At 44.9% G+C, this 18192-nt stretch overlaps 1 protein-coding gene across 1 annotated transcript in view; it reads left to right on the top strand.

Annotated features, from left to right (window-relative positions):
* TMC2 (transmembrane channel like 2) overlaps nucleotides 1-18192 on the top strand; it is a 104219-nt gene that overhangs the window by 17062 nt on the left and 68965 nt on the right. The window contains exons 3-4 of the mRNA XM_025399899.1: nucleotides 6110-6425; nucleotides 9444-9596. Coding sequence (XP_025255684.1) covers nucleotides 6110-6425; nucleotides 9444-9596 — 469 coding nt within the window. The remainder of the gene's footprint in view (nucleotides 1-6109; nucleotides 6426-9443; nucleotides 9597-18192) is intronic.

An 18192-nucleotide genomic window follows, 5' to 3' on the forward strand; every position in this document is an offset into this window, starting at 1 on the left:
GATGTCAGCTCACTGCAACCTCCGCCTCCTGGGTTCACATTATTCTCCTGCCTCAGCCTCCCGAGTAGCTAGGATTACAGGCACCCGCCACCACGCCTGGCTAATTTTTTGTATTTTTAGTGGAGACAGGGCTTCACCATGTTGGCCAGGCTGGTATCAAACTCCTGACCTCAGGTGATCCACCCTCCTTGGCCTCCCAAAGTGCTGGGATTACAGCATGAGCTACCATGCCCAGCCTCCTTTATTATCTTTTTAATGTCCTTGAGATAAATGGTGATGATCCCTCTTTTATTTCTGATATGAATAATTTAAGTCTCCAGCCTGGGCAACGGAGCAAGACCCTGTATCAAAAATAAATTGATAAATAATGTATGTTTTCTCACCTTTGTTCTTGGTTGGCCTGGCTAGAGGGTCATCAATATTATCAGTCTTTTCAAAGAATCACTCTATGATTTCATGCTTCTCTCCATCATTTTCTTGTGTTCAATTTCATTGATTTCTGCTCTAATTTTTATTATTTCTTTTATTCTGCTTACTTTGGATATAATTTGCTCTTTTTTAGTTTTATACAGTAGAAGCTTGGCTTATTGATTTTAGATCTTTCTTCTTTTCCAATACATGCATTCAGTGCTATGAGTTTCTTTCTAAGCACTGCTTTTGCTGCATCCCATAAATTTTGATCAGTTGTATTTTCATTTAAATGTAGTCCAAAACATTTTTTCATTCTTTTTTTTTTTTTTTTTTTTTTTTTTGAGACGGAGTCTCGCTCTGCCGCCCAGGCTGGAGTGCAATGGCCGGATCTCAGCTCACTGCAAGCTCCGCCTCCCGGGTTCACGCCATTCTCCTGCCTCAGCCTCCCGAGTAGCTGGGACTACAGGCGCCCGCCACCGCACCCGGCTAGTTTTTTGTATTTTTTAGTAGAGACGGGGTTTCACCGTGTTAGCCGGGATGGTCTCGATCTCCTGACCTCGTGATCCGCCCGCCTCGGCCTCCCAAAGTGCTGGGATTACAGGCTTGAGCCACCGCGCCCGGCCCATTTTTTCATTCTTTTGAGGCTTCTCTGACCTATGTGTTATTCAGAAGTGTGCTGTTTTATCTCCAAATATTTTGGTATTTTCCAGTTATCTTTCTGTTATAGATTTCTAGTCTAATTCCGTTATGATCTGAGAGAGTATATTGTATGATATCTCTTCTCTTAAATTTGTTAAGGTGTGTTTTATGGTCCAGGATATGGTCTATTTTGGTGCATGTACCATATGAGCTGGAGAAGAATCTGTTGTCGTTGGCTGATATGTTCTATACATATTAATTTAATCCAATTGATTAACAGTGGTATTCAGTTCAACCATGTCCTTACTATTTTCTGCCTGCTGGCTCTGCCAATGGTTGATAGAAGAATATTAAAGTCTCCAACTAGAGTAGTGAATTGGTCTATTTCTCCTTGCAGTCTTTTTTGTTTGTTTGTTTGTTTGTTTTGTTTTGTTTTGTTTTGTTTTTTGAGATGGAATCTCACTCTGTCACCCAGGCTGGAGTACAATGGTGCCATCTCTCCTCACTGCAACCTCGCCCTCCTGGGCTTAAGCCATTCTCCTGCCTCAGCCTCCAAAGTAGCTGAAATTACAGGCATGCGCCATGATGCCCAGCTAATTTTTGTATTTTCAGTAGAGATGGGGTTTCGCCATGTTGGCCAGGCTGGTCTTGAACACCTGACCTCAGGTGATTCAGCCACCTTGGCCTCCCAAAGTGCTGGGATTACAGGCGTGAGCCACCGAGCCCAGTCTTTCTCCTTGCAGTTCTATTGTGTTTTTGCCACATGTATTTTGGTACTCTGTTGTTAGGTGCATACACTTTAAGTATTGTATATCTTCTTGGAGAATTGACCCTTTTGTAATGCTCGTTCCTTTTATTTTTTATTTTTTATTTTTTGGTCTTAAACTCCTGGGCTCAAGCGATCTGTCTGCCTCTGCTTCCCAAAGTGCTGGGATTACAGGCATGAACCACCACACCTGGTCTTGCCCTTCTTTATCTCTGATAATTTTACTTGCTCTGAAAACTGCTTTGTCTGAAATTACTCTAGCTTTTTTTTTTTTTTTTTTTGATCAGGGTTAACACGGTTATCTTTCTCTGCCCTTTACTTTTAATCTATAAGTGTGTTTATATTTAAAGTGGGTTTCTTATAGACAACATATACTTGGGTCTTGGTTTTTGATCAATTCTCTGACAATCTCTTTCTTTAGTTGGTGTACTGAGATTATTTACACGTAAAATGATTATTGATACAGTTGGGTTAATGTTTACCATATTTGTTGCTGTCTTCTCTTTGATGTCCTTGTTCTTTGTTCCTATTTTTATCTTCCACTCTTTTTCTGCCTTTTGCGGTTTTGACTGAGCATTTAATATGATTCCAGTTTTTCTCCTTTGTTAGCATATTAATTTTGCTTCCTTGTTACTTTTTAAAAAGGGTTTGTTCTATAATTTGCATTTCTAACTAATTCAAGTCCACTTTTAAATAACACTATACCTCTTCATGGGTAGTGCAGGTACTTTATAATAGGTTATTCCCAGTGTCTCCCTCCCGTCTCTTTGACGTTGCTTTAATTCATTTAGCTTATCCATGAGCTGTGATTATCCAACATATTGTTGCTATTATTATCCTAAACAAACCCTTATCTTTTAGGTCAGTTATGAATTTAAAAAGAAGGATTTTATTTATTTATTTGTTTGTTTATTTATTTTTGAGACGGAGCTTTGCTGTGTCACCCAGGCTGGAGTGCAGTGGTGCGATCTCATCTCACTACAACCTCCACCTCCTAGGTTCAAGTGATTCTCCTGCCTCAGCCTCCCCAGTAGCTGGGATTACAGGCACGTGCCATCATGCCTGGCTAAGTTTTGTATTTTTAGTAGAGATGGGGCTTCACCATCTTGGCCAGGCTGGTCTCGAACTCCTCGTGATCCACCCTCCTTGGCCTCCAAAAGTGCTGGGATTACAGGCGTGAACCACCAGGTCCAGCCTATTTTTTCTTTATTTATTCCTTCTTGAATGCTCTTCCTTTATGTAAATCCAAGTTTCTTACCTATGTCATTTTCCTTCCCTCTGAAGAACCTCCTTTAACATTTTGAGGGGCTGGACAGGGTGGCTCATGCCTGTAATCCCAGCACTTTGGTAGGCTAAGGCAGGAGAATCTCTTGAGGCCAGGAGTTTGAGATCAGCCTGGGCAAGATAGTGATACCCCATCTCTAAAAAAAAATTGTTTTTTGATTAGCTGGGAGGCTGAGGCAGGAGGATCACTTGAACACAGCAGTTCAAGGTTATAGTGAGCTATGATGGCACCACTGCACTCCAGCCTAGGCAACAAGGCCCCTGTCTCTAAATGAAAATAAAATAAAACCTTTTTTTGCAAGGCAGGTCTACTGACAACAAATTATCTCCATTTTTGTTTGTCTGAGAAAGTCTATCTTCCTCACTTTTGAAGGATAGTTTTGATGGATACAGAATTCTGTGCTTTTTTCTTTTTCCTTCAACACTTTAAATATATCACTGTACTCTCTTACTTGCACAGTTTCTAGAGAGAAATCTAGTGTAATTCTTATCTTTGTACCAATAGGTAAGGTGAGTTTTTTCCTCCAGCTTTTTTCAAGATTTTATCTTTGTCTTTGGTTTTCTGCAGTGTGAATACGATATGCCTTGGTGGAGATTTTTGGCATTTATCCTGCTTGATGTTCTCTGGGCTTTCTGGATGTGTAGTTTGGTGTTTGTCATTAATATTAGAAAAGTCTTAGCACTCATTAATTCAAATATTTATTCTCTTCCTTTCTCTCTTTGCTTTCTGGCATTCCCATTATGCATATGTTACTCCTTTTGAAATTGTCCCACAGTTTGGGGATATTTTGTTCCATCTCTGAAATTTCTTTTCTTTTTGCTTTCAGTCTGGGAAGTTTCTATTGACATATCCTCTGCCCACTGACTCTTTCCTTGACTGTGACCAGTCTACTAATGAGCCCATCAAAGGTGTTCTTTACTTCTATTACAGTGTTTTTGGTTTTTACCATTTCTTTTTTATTGTTTCTTAGAGTTTCAATCTCTTTGATTATATTACTCATCTGTTCTTGCATGTTGTCCATTTTTTCCATGAGATCTGGTAACATATTAATCAGTTATTTTTATTTTTGTTTTCTTCAGATGGAGTCTTGCTCTTGTCGCCTAGGCTGGAGTGCAGTGGTGCAATCTCGGCTCACTGCAACCTCCACCTCCCGGGTTCAAGCAATTCTCCTTCCTTAGCCTTCCAAGTAGCTGGAATTACAGACGTGCACCACCACGCCCAGCTAATTTTTGTATTTTTAGTATAGATGGGGTTTCACCATGTTGGCCAGGCTGGTCTCCAACTCCTGACCTCAGATGATCCACCCGCCTCAGCCTCCCAACGTGGGAAGATTGCAGGCATAAGCCACTGCACCCGGCCTAATCAGTTATTTAGAATTCCCACCAAATCTCTGTCATAGCTGAGTCTGGTTCTGATGCTTGCTCTGTCTCTTCAAATTATGTCTTTCGCCTTCTAGTATACCTTGTCATTTTTTTTGTTGAAACTGAGTGTGATGTGCTAGAAAAAAGGAACTTCAGTGAATATGCCATTAATGTGAAGTGTTATGTTTAACAGGATAGGAGTTAGGCTATGTTTACCGTTTGCTGTAGTTGTAGGTGTCAGATGATTCAATCTCCCCTAAAGCCCTTGCTACTGTTTTCTCTATTCATTTAGGGTTTCCTTCAAAACTCCTTCTTAAATAGAATCTGAGCCTTGCAGTTCTTTCTGTTATAAACCCCTGACATTATACAGGGGTCCTATTGATGTGGTGGTAAGGTATAGGGGGGAGAAAAAATGTTCTATAGTTCTATAATTATATCTCAGTCTTTTAGTGAGCCCGTGCCCCTGGACTGTGACCTTCACAAATGCTTCTCAGCTTCCTTCCTCACCTCAGGTGAGACAGGAAAACCTGAAGGGACTAGAGGTGGGTACTTTTCTTTCCCCAGGTCAGTTATGCTCCGGTCAAACTCCAGTCAGCTAGGCTCACTTCGGCAAAACAGTTTCCCTTAAGGGCAGACCTTTGTTAAGATCAGAATGCTCTGGGCATATTTCAAACTTGTTGTTTTTCCTGCCAGAAGCATCAGGGAATTTTCCTTCAATCCCCACAGGCATGCGCCACCGCACGAAGCTAATTTTTTTTTTTTTTTTTAAAGACAGAGTCTGGCTCTGTCACCCCAGCTGGAGTGCAATGGCATGATCTCGGCTCACTACATCCTCCACCTCCCGGGTTCAAGCGATTCTTGCCTCAGTCACCCAAGTATCTGGGATTATAGGCGCGCACCACCATGCCCAGTAATTTTTGTATTTTTAGTAGAAATGGGGTTTTACCATGTTGGCCAGGCTGGTCTCCAACTCCTGACCTCACAGTGAAATTCAGTAGGGCTCCTGGAGGTAAAACTCATGAAAATGTGCCCCAACCAAGGCAGTCATTCTCACCCAGACCAGAGGCTTTCAAAATAGGTGGCCTTTGGACCTTGAGGGAGAAGAGATTTCTTTCCCTAGCCTTTGCAAGGTTTGTGGCTGAGGCCGCAATAACAAAAGACAGATTAACAAGAGAAAAGCATCCAATTTTATTTAATGTAAGTATTAGGGGACACACGAGCCTTCAGAAATGAAGACCCAAATATACAGGAAAAACTATATTTTTATGGACATTTGTGCAGAAGTATGATTGCAGGACAAAAGGGTATGAAAGTAGCAAGGTCTGTTTGTTCAGATTCCTCTTGGCCTCTCTGTGTGACTTTCCTTTCCTTGGGTATACGGCAGGACACCTGTCACAGGAGGTGTTCAAGGGAGAAGGGAGGGAGAAGTCCAGAGAGTGACCTTCCTGCTTCTGCAGTTTTCTTAGTTTCCTTCGGCTTAAAATACTCAATATACCAAGTTGCCATATTTTGGGGTGTCCTGTTCTGAGCCCCGCAGAGCTCACAAGCTCTCATAATCATCTTGGACGTTTGATTTCTCACGGCCAGGGACATTTTCCTGGGCCTGAGGCCGTTGGAACCAGAACTGTCCATTTCCTGCCCCTGCAGGTGACAGGCTGGGAAGGAGATCCTCGAGCAAGCGGGCTCTCAAAGCCGAGGGGACTCCCGGCAGGCGCAGAGCTCAGCGAAGCCAGAAGGAGCGTGCTGGGGGCAGCCCAAGCCCAGGGTCTCCCCGGAGGAAGCAAACAGGGCGCAGGAGACACGGAGAAGAGCTGGGGGAACAGGAGCGGAGCAAGGCAGAGAGGACCTGCCAGGGGAGGAGAAAGCGGGACGAGAGGGCTTCCTTCAAGGAGCAGACAGCAGCCCCAAAGAAGGAAAAGGAGATTCCGAGGAAGGAGAAGTCGAAGCGGCAGAAGAAACCCAGGTGTGTTGTGGCTCCGATCCTGCGCGCTGGCTCCGCGCGCTCCCGCTCCTTCGCGGCCCTTCTCCTGCCCCCATGAGGGGCTGATGTCCTCCTCCCTGGTGAGAGGCAGCCCGTGCCCTCGCTCTGGCTTCCGCGTCTCCCAGCCCTTACCACTGCCCCGCTCTGCGGTGGGTTCTTTATCCCAGAACCGGGATGAAGGTCGCAGGTCCTCGCACGAGGAGTGCCCACGGGCTCTCCACTCCAGTGTCTCATGGCACACTGGTGAAGTGGGGCGCGGGTGGTGAGGTGACAGGGCAGCAGGGTGGGACAAGACCCCGCGTCCCCTGAATTTCAGCTGGTGACTTACCCCAGCTCTTGAAGAGGAGGAGCTGAGAGACATGAACAAAATTGCATTCAGGAACCATCCGAGGGCTTAAGCACACCTCTTTCCGGATTCCGGATCTGGGCCAGCTTCCTATTCCGGAAACGTGGCACTGTCTAGGAGACCTTCAAGGATGCTACCAGCTCTGAAATTCTGGAGCTTGGAGGTTTTATTTGTTTTGCCTCCTTTGTTCCATTACCATTAGCACCAACTAGCACGTGTGGGTTAGTGGACAGGGCCAGCTTATGGCATCAGAAAGTGAAGATTTGGGGTTCATGTTTTTGCTATCAATTTTAGTAGCTGTCTCTCTCTTTGCCTCGCTTTTTCAATCATTGAGGATAATAGATGCCTTATTCGTTGCTCAGATTGTTTTAAGAATTCCTTGTGATAGGAGTAGGAAGGCTTTTGCAAGAGTTGGGAATATTAGGATTATGGTGAAGAGTTGACGTTCTTTCCCGGTGGTTTGTAGCAAATCCTCTTTGCCCACAGCCTCAGTTGGGTGCTCCACCTTCCTCTCCACCTTTACAGAGAGGCTCTTAAACAAGGCCACTGATTTTTTTTCTGTCACCATGCCAACCATGTTCATCCCAGACATGAACTAAAGAGGTAAAGGGTGCATAGTGCCCTTGGCCATTTAAAAGTAACGTGAATGCCCCGTTGATGGGCCCTGGGTGTCCTGAACTTTAGAGGGAGCCTGTACCATCCCAATGGGCCACAGACTCATTCGTCATTTTCAGCTGAGGGCCATGCCAGGGCATTAGAGAGATGAAAACGTTCAGTTCCTGTTGCCTAGATACTGACAGTGTGGCACAGGAGATAAGACATAGGCACTGGTAATCCTAAGACAAGGCAGAAAAGCAATATGCATGCAAGACGGGACTTGACGGAGCGCTGAATTCCTGGGGTGCTGGGCCTTCAGGGTTCCTCCATGGAGAAGGTGAACATCTCAGTGAGGCTTTGAAGAACAGGTGGAATGTGAATAGCAATGACTGAATGCCCAACCCCCCAAACGGTGGGAATACCCTATGCAGAGACTCAAAGGCAGCTATCATTGATTGGGCGTGCATGAAGTACGGCAAAAAAAAAAAAAAAACAAAACTCGGTGTTCTAGGCTTTTCAACCTTTAAGGGCATCCCAAACTTCTGCTTTGCTCCCCAGGAGTTAATCAGAAGATAAAACACCCCGAGACTGCTGCAAACCTGTCTCTAAAACCTGCAGTAACCCAAGCCCACACCCTGATACTGCCATTTATGAAACACACTCAGGCTGCCCAGCCATAACCCTTCCTTAGTCCTTTTCTTTACCTACCCGATTGGGCGCTGTCTCGCTCGGCTGAGAGTCACTATTTTTATCACTAAAGGAGTCAGAATAGGCTGGAGGCTGTAAGGAGCACACACAGACACTTGGATTTTGGGACAATTGAGCACATAGTATTATCTGGGAGATGGGGAGGTCCCCAGCTGGAAATTCTCCACAGCCCTGCTGTCCAATATGACAGCCACTAGCCACATGTGGTTGCCGAGCACTTGAAATGTGGCCTGTGTGCCTGAGGAACCGCATTTCTCATTTAATTGTAACTCAATGTTAATACCACTGAGTTGACATGAGCGTTGGTGAATTTACTTAATTTGGGCAGATGTAGTTTTGAAACTGATTTGATTTGAGTTTGAAGCCAAAACAGTTCTTCTACAAAAAGAAAAACTACTGTTGTCAATGCAGATACAAATATCGAAGGAAAATAATATTTTGCTACTTGATTCAGTTATTGGGAATCTTTTAAGTATGTCTAAAACAATTTGGGCAAATCTACTTTTTTCACCTATCAGCTTATGAAATATACAGATTAAATATATCTGATGAAAGTTTCACATCTGAATAGCCTTGCAGTGTGAGTACAAAATGAATACTGACCTTTGAAGACAGTATTTTTTTTTTTTTTTTTTTTTTTTTTGAGACTGAGTCTGGCTCTGTCGCCCAGGCTGGAGTGCGGTGGCCGGATCTCAGCTCACTGCAAGCTCCGCCTCCCGGGTTCACGCCATTCTCCTGCCTCAGCCTCCCGAGTAGCTGGGACCACAGGCGCCCGCCACTTCGCCCGGCTAGTTTTTGTATTTTTTAGTAGAGACGGGGTTTCACCGTGTTAGCCAGGATGGTCTCGATCTCCTGACCTCGTGATCCGCCCGTCTCGGCCTCCCAAAGTGCTGGGATTACAGGCTTGAGCCACCGCGCCCGGCCTTGAAGACAGTATTTTTTAAATGACTGAAATATCTCTCATAATTTTCTATTGATTACAGGTTAAATTCCAGTTTTTAATATATTTGATAAAATAAACTATATTATTAAAATTGCTTTAATCCATTGCTTTTTACCACTTCAAGGTGCCTACTAGAAAAATTTACGTTACAGCAAGTGGCTTGTGTCCTATTTCTGTTGGGGCACACTGAGCTGCACGTGGATGGGGACGGGGACGCAGCCCGCTGGGGCCCTGGGCTACGGGATAGAATTTTGGCCTCTGCTGCCAGGCCATGGGAGTCACCGATGGCTTCTGAGCAGGGGGCAGGAGTGCCATCTTGCCTGTGGGCGCCTCCTCACTCCACAGCACCTGAGGACACCACCTCCTTTCCATCTCCCCTCTGCCTCTGCCCTGGCTCTGCCTCCAGATCATCCTCCTTGGCCTCCAGCGCCTCTGGTGGGGAGTCCCTGTCTGAGGAGGAACTGGCCCGGATCTTGGAGCAGGTGGAAGAAAAAAAGAAGCTTATTGCCACCATGCGGAGCAAGCCCTGGCCCATGACAAAGAAGCTGACAGAGCTCAGGTGAGCAGGCTGCAGGCCAACCAGGGCCACCCGATTCCACAGCTCCTTCTGATGGGAATGGGAGTCCCTCCCTCCACATTTCCCCAAAGGGGCTTGATGTGAAGGGGGATGCTCCAGCAAGGAGCACAGCACTCAGGGAGCCCCATGACAGTCAAGGCAGCCCTGCTGTTCGCCAGCACCACAGGCCCTGGAGGGGGAGCCACGGAAGACTTAGAGGACTCCCGACCTGTGCCCATGCCTTCCCCTGCCTGGCTGCCCCTTTTGTCCCATGCCGCCCTCATCTTGTGGCTTCTGTGCCTCCCTCACAGCCCAACACAGACATGCCTTCCTCCAGAAGCTTTCTAGATCCCCTCCTCCTCAAAAGCAGCTCTCTCTCATGTTCCTGGAGCACCCAGCATCTCTCCATGTGTACACACTGTCACTCGTGTGATTTGCACAGTGAGTGGGAGAGAGTCTGTCTGAGCCACTGTCACATCCCCATTGCCTGGCACAAGGTCAAGCTGGCCCTCACGCAGCATGAATATTACTCTGCGAATGGCAGCAGGCCTCCTGCCCATGCCACTCGACTCCTGTTTTCTACTCAGCCACTTCTTTGGTTTCCATGTAAAAGGCTGATGCACAGAGCATTTGATGATTCTGGGGTCTTTGCTGCAGTTTTGAAATAACAGTAGGCTGGGCGCAGTGGCTCACACCTGTAATCCCAGCACTTGGGAGGCCAAGGCGGGTGGATCACTTGAGGTCAGGAGTTTGAGACCAGCCTGGCCAACATGGTGAAACCCCATCTCTACTAAAAAGACAAAAATTAGCTGCGCGTGGTGGCAGGCACCTGTAGTCCCAGCTACTCGGGAGGCTGAGGCAGGAGAATCGCTTGAACCCAGGAGACAGAGGTTGTAGTGAGCTGATATCATGCCACTGAACTCCAACCTGGGCAACAGAGGGAGACTCTGTCTCAAAAAAAAAAAAAAAGAAAAAAAAAGAAATAGCAGCAGCAGTCATATTACATACTTTTTGAGTTTCTGCTAAAAAGTTCCTATCCAACATGACCATTTTCCCCAAGGTCCCTCTGTTTTTTTGCCACAGCATTGGGGGTGACACTCCCCCCCGTTTCCTCTGTAGGAAGCTCATGCTCTCTGGCTCCTCTCATACCTGAGCTTCCTCATTCCTCAAGTCAAACTCCTCACCCTTTATTAAGCAGAGCAGTTTGACAGCCACATTTTGGCACTATTTATCCCAAGAGGCACAGTAAAGATCTAGCTACACCAATAATGGGCAGACCTTGACAAGGAAAACAAAGCTTACCCCACGCAAATTATTACGTCACCTCCTATAAGGCTGCAAGAAAAAACACCTTCTGGTAATGCCTCCAGGCCTATGCTTTAGGCCAGTGCTGCTGAGCGCCAGAGCTTTCTGCAATGATGGAAATCAGTCTAAATCTGCACTGTGTAACACATAGCCTCTACCACATGTGGTTACTGAGTGCTTAAAACAGATTAGTGTAACTGAAAAACTGATTTTTTTGTTTTAGCTTTTATTTAAACTTAAATTTATGTATAGCATAGTGACTATAATAACAATGTATTGGATACCTGAAAATTACTAAGAATAGATTATAAGTGTTCTCACCACATACAAGAAATAAGTATGGGAGGCAATGCATATGTTAATTAGCTTGATTTAGCAATTCATAATGTATACATATATCAAAATATCATGAACACCATAAATATACACGCTGGAGTCCAGTCCACCATGTTAGCTCACTGTGGCCTTGAATTTCTGGGCTCAAGTGATCCTCCTGCCACAACCTCTCCAGTAGCTGGGACTATGGGCATATGCCATCATACCTGGCTAATTTTTAAATTTTCTGTGGAGACAGGGTCTCGCTATGTTGCCCGGGCTGATCTCGAACTCCTGGACTCAAGTGATCCTCCAACCTCAGCTTCCTCAAGTATTGTGATTACAGGCATGGGCCACCACACCTGGCCCGCTTGTCAATTAAATAATAAAATAACAAATTAATTTAACAAATTTAAATAGTCCCACGTGGTGGGTAGCGACAGTGTGGAAGCTAGGCTCAGCTCCGGGCTGTCTTCCGTCTCAGCCTCCTCCTTTTTTTTTTTTTTAAGATGGAGTCTCGCTCTGTCGCCCAGGCTGGAGTGCAGTGGCGCGATCTCAGCTCACTGCAACCTCCGCCTCCCAGGTTCAAGTGATTCTCCTGCCTCAGCCTCCCAAGTAGCTGGGACTACAGGCGCCTGCCACCACGCCCAGCTAATTTTTTGTATTTTTAGTAGAGACAGGGTTTCACCGTATTACCCAGGATGGTCTCAATCTCCTGACCTCAGGATCCGCCCGCCTCGGCCTCCCAGAGTGCTGGGATTACAGGTGTGAGCCACCGTGCCTGGCCCTCAGCCTCTGCTTTTTTAATCCTTTCTCCCTGCTCCCTCCAAGCTGGGCTCCTTCTGCCAGCGGGGTAGAACGGCCACCTGTCACTCTAACAGAATCTCACTCCCACTCAAGTGTCACCAGAACACATCTTTTATTAACAGTGGAAAAAGTGTAGCCTTGATGCTTAGGGAAATGAGATCTCCAGCTGGCTGTAAGTCTCAGAGACTGTGACAATTCCTGAGGGCTCCCTCAGCTGCCAGAGGAGAAATCTGACATCTCCTCCCTGCCTCTGAGGGGCAGAGTTCCTGGGGCTGGCGGGATGGGCAGAAGCTGAGGCCTGAGAAGCCGAGGAGGCCAAGGCCTCTCTCACTGGAGCGGGTCTCCCAGCAAAGAGTGGTCTCCTCCCCCTGGGCCTCCCTCCCGTCTCTTCCTAGCTTCTTCCCTTCCCCAAGGCTCCTTATCCTGGACTCAGGTCTAAGGCTCTTCAGCTTCTGGGTCTCCACCCAAGCTAGTGCCTCTGCCTAGAAGATCCGTGCCTTCTGCCACCTTCCTTGCTAATTCTTGCATGCCTTGTAAGACTTGGGCCAAGTGCCCTCTCTGCAGGGAAGTCCCCATTGCCCCTCCCCACAAGCAGCTGATTGATTTACTGCCTCCCTCATCCCAAGGCACTGTCCCCTCTCTTGACTGGATGCTCTTGTTTTCAGAGCTGTGTCTCCTTCATCATTTACTATTAATTCCTTTTTATATATAGCCAGTCTTTGCTGGGCATGCCCTTTGTGCCAGGCACTGTTCTGAGTGTGGTATGTATAACAATTCATTTAATCTTCACAATCACCCTATGATGTAGGTACTACTATTATTGTTACCATTTTACTGATGAGAAGACTGAGGCACAGAGCAATTGAGTAATTTGCCCAAGACCACACAGCAAGTTAAGTGGCCCAGCCAGGATTTGGACTCAGGAATTCTGACTCCAGAGTTTGCACTGTTTGTTTTTCTGTTTGTTTGTTTGTTTTTGTTTTTGTTTTTTTTAGAGACAGGTCTTGCTATGTTGCCGGGACTGGTCTCGAACTCCTAGGCTCAAGTGATACTCCCACCTTGGCCTCCCAAAGTGCTGGGATTACAGAGCCTGCGCTCTTAATTTGCAGTCGTCTCTCCAGAATTACCAGACATTCAACAATGCACCCCCTTTGCTACCAGTATGATTTCTTCTTCTGAAAATAAAGTCTTCAGCTGCAGACAGCATCCCCATACTATCTCCTCTCTTTTAGAAATAGTAGTGTGGGGGCCCCAGTCTCTGGCCCAGTCAGGCACTGGCTGACCTGAGCATGGTTACTGTAGACTATCTAAAAAGGCTTGCCAGTGCTGGTGTGGTGGCTCACACCTGTAATCCCAGCCCTTTGGGAGGCTGACGTGGGCAGATCACTTGAGGTCAAGCGTTCAAGACCAGCCTGGCCAACATGGTGGTACCTCATCTCTACTAAAAATACAAAAGTTAGCCAGGTGTGGTGGTGCACGCCTGAACTCCCAGCTGCTTGGGTGGCTGAAGCAGGAGAATTTCTTGAACTAGGAAGTGGAGGTTGCAGTGAGCCGAGATCATGCCACTGCACTCCAGCCTGGGTGACAAAGTGAGACTCTGTCTCCAAAAAAATATGAAAACAAAAGGCTGGCTAGACATAAAAAGCAACAGCAGTGAGTGGGGCAAACCTGAATTCACACCTCTGCCACATCTGGAGACTTTGGTTGACTACTTAATCCCTCTCAGGCTCACTTCCTTCCCTTAACCTCTCTGAGCCTAGTAATTCTCACTTGTAAAATGGGAATAATAACATCTACCTCACAGGGTTGTTCAAACAATTTCAAAATATTTTTATTAAATGCCCAGCACATAATATGCAATTAATAAATAGCAATTACTGTTATTATTAAAGCTTGAACATCTTTTATGCCTGACACTATGCTGAGCCCTGAGAGATGAGGTTGGGGAACAAAGATGAATCAGAGAAGCATGTGGACATCATCAATAATGATACACAGTAGGATGTGAAGTTGGCATAACAGCTTCTAGTGCCCATGAATCGGGGATATTTGCTTTAATCATAGAATTAATCAGGTCTGTCTCTCAGCTTTGTCCGAAGCCTAATGTCTAAGAAAACTACCCAAACTGCTTGCTTTCTTCAGAGTGATTAGAGGACTTCCGTTTCTAGGTAGATGGAGTAGAGACGCTTTTCCCTATTCTTCCCACTAAGTACGACGAAAACCCTGAATGTTACATTTAAAGCAAATATAAGAAGATTTGAAAAGGTAGAAAGAAGAAGGCAAACTGGCTAAGAACCTCAGGACCAAAGGGATGACCAGGGCACGGAGTTCCTTGGATTTTCTTTTTCACCTTTAAATCCCAGACTGCTATTGGAAAAGCTGGCAACCCAAAAACCCCAATGGATGCAGCCCAAAAAATGCCCCAAGAAAAACCTGCTATTTCTAGCCAAAGGGCCGAGAAAGAAACAGACTGGCAAGACAGAAAACTTTTGGACAATAACTGTTCTCCAGCCAAATACCACAGACAAAACAATGGCCCCCATTCCCAACCCTGGCAGCAAAGGCAAGTGGGGAAGCCTGGATACCCACTTTTGCCAGGCCAAAGCAAGGTGCCCCAATACCCCTAACCAGGGTGTGTCAGAGGAGGCTGAGTGGGAAGCAGGGACCTTCATCCCCAGCAGGTAGTAATGGTGCCTCCCTTTCCCCATGGTTTCGGTGAGGACCATGTGGGGAGTCTGGACTCTCACCACCGCCTGGAAGTAACCAGGCTTGAGTGGAGGCCTGGTGAGAAGCCTGAACCCCATCCCTGCTTAGCAGTGACAAGGAGCTTCTCCTCAGCCTGAGGTGTCAAAGGAGGCCAAATGAAGACTCTGGACTTTCACTCCCACCTGGAAGTAACCAGGCAACATCACCTTCAATTACCATAGCGATGTCAGAGGAGGCCGGGTAAAACCTAAGATTTAGATCATATCTAGAGTCTTATAATATCCAAAATTCCAGGTTTCAATTAAAAATCACTCGCCATACCAAGAACCAGGAAGACCTCAAACTAAATGACAAAAGATGATCAACAGGTGTTAACACCAAGATGACAGAGATGTTAGAATTGTCTGACAAAGGTTTTATTTTATTTATTTTTATTTTTTATTTTTGTAGAGACAGGGTCTCACTGTATTGCTCAGGCTGGTCTTGAACTCTTGGGCTCAAGCAATCCTCCCACCTCAGCCTCCCAAGACACTGGGATTACAGACGTGAGCCACCACACCTTGCCCGACAAAGGTCTTAAAGCAACCATCATAAAAATGCTTCAACGAGCAATTGTGAACACATGAAACAAATGAACAAAACAGAAAGTTTCAGAAAAAAAAAAAAGAAATTATAAAGAGGAACAACTGGAAATTTTAGAAGTAAAAAAATACAATAACTGAAATGTTTAAAACTCAATGAGTGGGCTCAACAACAGAATGAAGAGAACAGAGTAAAAACTCAGTGAACTTGGAGATAGAACAAGAGAAATTACTCAGTCTAAACAATAAAGAGAAAATAGCCTGGAAAAAAAATGCACAGAACTTCAAGGATGTGTGGGACTATAATAAAAGACCTAACGTTAGTATCGTTGGAATTCCAGAAAAAGAGGGAAAAAAAGAGTGAGACTGAAAAAGTATTCAAGGAAATTATGGCTAAAATGTCTCAGATTTGGCAAAACTTACAGATTGAAGAAGCAAAACAAATCCCAAACAGGATAAACCCAAAGCAAAGAAATTCATTCCAAGACACATCATAGTCAAACTTCTAAAAACTTGTAGGCAGTCAGACAGAAACAAAATATTACCTACAGGGAAAAAAACACGATTATAATGACAAGAAATTTCTTATCAGAAACCATGGAGGACAGAACAAAGTGACATAACAATTTTCAAGTGCTAAATGAAAAGAATTCTCAGCCCAGAATTCTATATTTACAGTGAAAATATCTTTTAAGAATAAAGGAGAAATCAAGACATTCTCAGATGAAGGAAAACTAAGAGAATTTGTCACCAGACTTACCCTATAAGAATGGCAACAAGAAGTTCTCTGAACAGAAAGAATATGATTTTTTTTTTTTTACAAAAAAGGGGGAATTTTGGAACATCAGGAAGGAAGAAAGAACATGGTAGAAAAAAATATTGGAAAATGTCCCCTTGAGTTTTTAAAAATATATTTGACAGTTGAAGCAAAAATTATAACACCACATAAAGTAGTTCTCAATAAATGTAGAAGAAATGTTTAAGACAATTACATTATCAATGAGGAGGGTAAAAGGATATAAGGAGAAGCAAGGTTTCTACACTTCACTCTAACTAGTAAAATATCAGCGCCAGTAGACTTTGAAAGCTAAGTAGACTATATATAATATAATAAATAAGTATAACACCTAGAGCAACTACTAAAAAGCTATACAACAAACATACCCAAAGACTGGCTATATATAAAAAGGAATTAATAGTAAATGATGAAGGAGACACAGCTCTGAAAACAAAAGCATCCAGTCAAGAGAGGGGACCGTGCTTTGGGATGAGGGGGGCAGTAAATCAATCAGCCTGCTTGTGGGGAGGGGCAATGGGGACTTCCCTGCAGAGAGGGACATCTCCTGCCAAGAGGGGGAACAGGGAGAAGATCCCATTTAGGAGGACATACAGCCCAGCTCTTGACCCTGGGGTTAGGAGCCAGACAGGCAGCCTCACTAGCATCGAGACACTGAAACATCCCAATAAAGCCAGCCTCAAGGTTAGAATGCAACTTCACATGTATCAACTGTCCACACTTGTACCTTGGAGGCAGCAGGAACAGTGGGGTAGGTATTTTGTAGGAGCAGTGGTGACTGTAGCAATTGCAGCCAGACACACAGCTCCACAACACCTTCTTCCATCTGCCCTAAGATGGATTTCATTCTTCCCCCACATGATTGGGTTTATCTAGTGGTGACTGATAAACTAGCTCTCTGAGGTGTGGGACAGGAGGAGGAGCCCTGGTCATAGTATTTGCTGATTTCCATGGTCTAAATACTCCCACATGGCCAACTCAAAGCTACTAACAGTTTAACAACTGGTTGCCCAAGTTCCTGAAGATTTAACAATCTGTTCTCAAAGGCTGTCCTCACCAGGTCCAGCAACCACTTCAGAATATTTAATAGACAAATTGATTCATTTGTTTCTCATCCAACTTTACCAGGATGTTCATTCACTCACTCATTCAACATCCATGCATTCCACAAATACCTGTCTAATGATGCCTTACTTACAATGGTTCAACTTACAATTTTTCAACTTCACAGTGGGTTTATTGGATATACCCCATCATAAGTTGAGGGAGCATATGGGCTTATGATGGTTCAACTTACAATTTTTTTACTTAACAATGGCATTTTTGGGGTATTACGTACATTTTCTTTATTTTATTTATTTATTTATTTTTGAGACAGAGTCTCGCTCTGTTGCCCAGGCTATCGCCCAGGCTGGAGTGCAGTGGCACAGTCTCGGCTCAGCAAGCTCTGCCTCTTGGGTTCACATCATTCTTCTGCCTCAGCCTCCTGAGTAGCTGGGACTACAGGCGCCCGCCACCATGCCCAACTAATTTTTTTTCTCTTTTTGTATTTTTAGTAGAGACAGGGTTTCACCATGTTAGCCAGGATGGTCTCATCTCCTGACCTCATCATCCACCCGCCTTGGCCTCCCAAAGTGCTGGGATTACAGGCGTGAGCCACTGCACCCGGCTGTACATTTTCAACTTATGATGTTTTCAACTTGCAATAAGTTTATTGGAACATAACCCCTTGTACATCAAGGAACATCTGTATTAATTTTATATTGCTATTGCAACAAATTACCACAGGTTAAGAGTTTAAAATACCACTCGTTAATTAGCATACAGTTCTGTAGGTCAGAAGTCCAGCATGGCATGGCTGGATTCTCTGTTCAGGGTCTCATCACACCAAAATCACGGTATCAGTAGGACTGCAGTTCTCATCCAGGACTAAGGTTCTCTTTTGAGCTCACTGACTTTAGGCAGAATTCATTTCCTTCTCATGCTTCTTATGTAGCCCCTCCAAAGGGGCCCCAGATACAGAGGGTCAATAATTTTCCTGCTTCACATTTGATAAAATCTAATATCCCTTCATGATAAAAGCCTCCAA

Source organism: Theropithecus gelada, chromosome 10 (genome assembly GCF_003255815.1).
Source record: "Theropithecus gelada isolate Dixy chromosome 10, Tgel_1.0, whole genome shotgun sequence".
Classification (NCBI taxonomy): domain Eukaryota; kingdom Metazoa; phylum Chordata; class Mammalia; order Primates; family Cercopithecidae; genus Theropithecus; species Theropithecus gelada.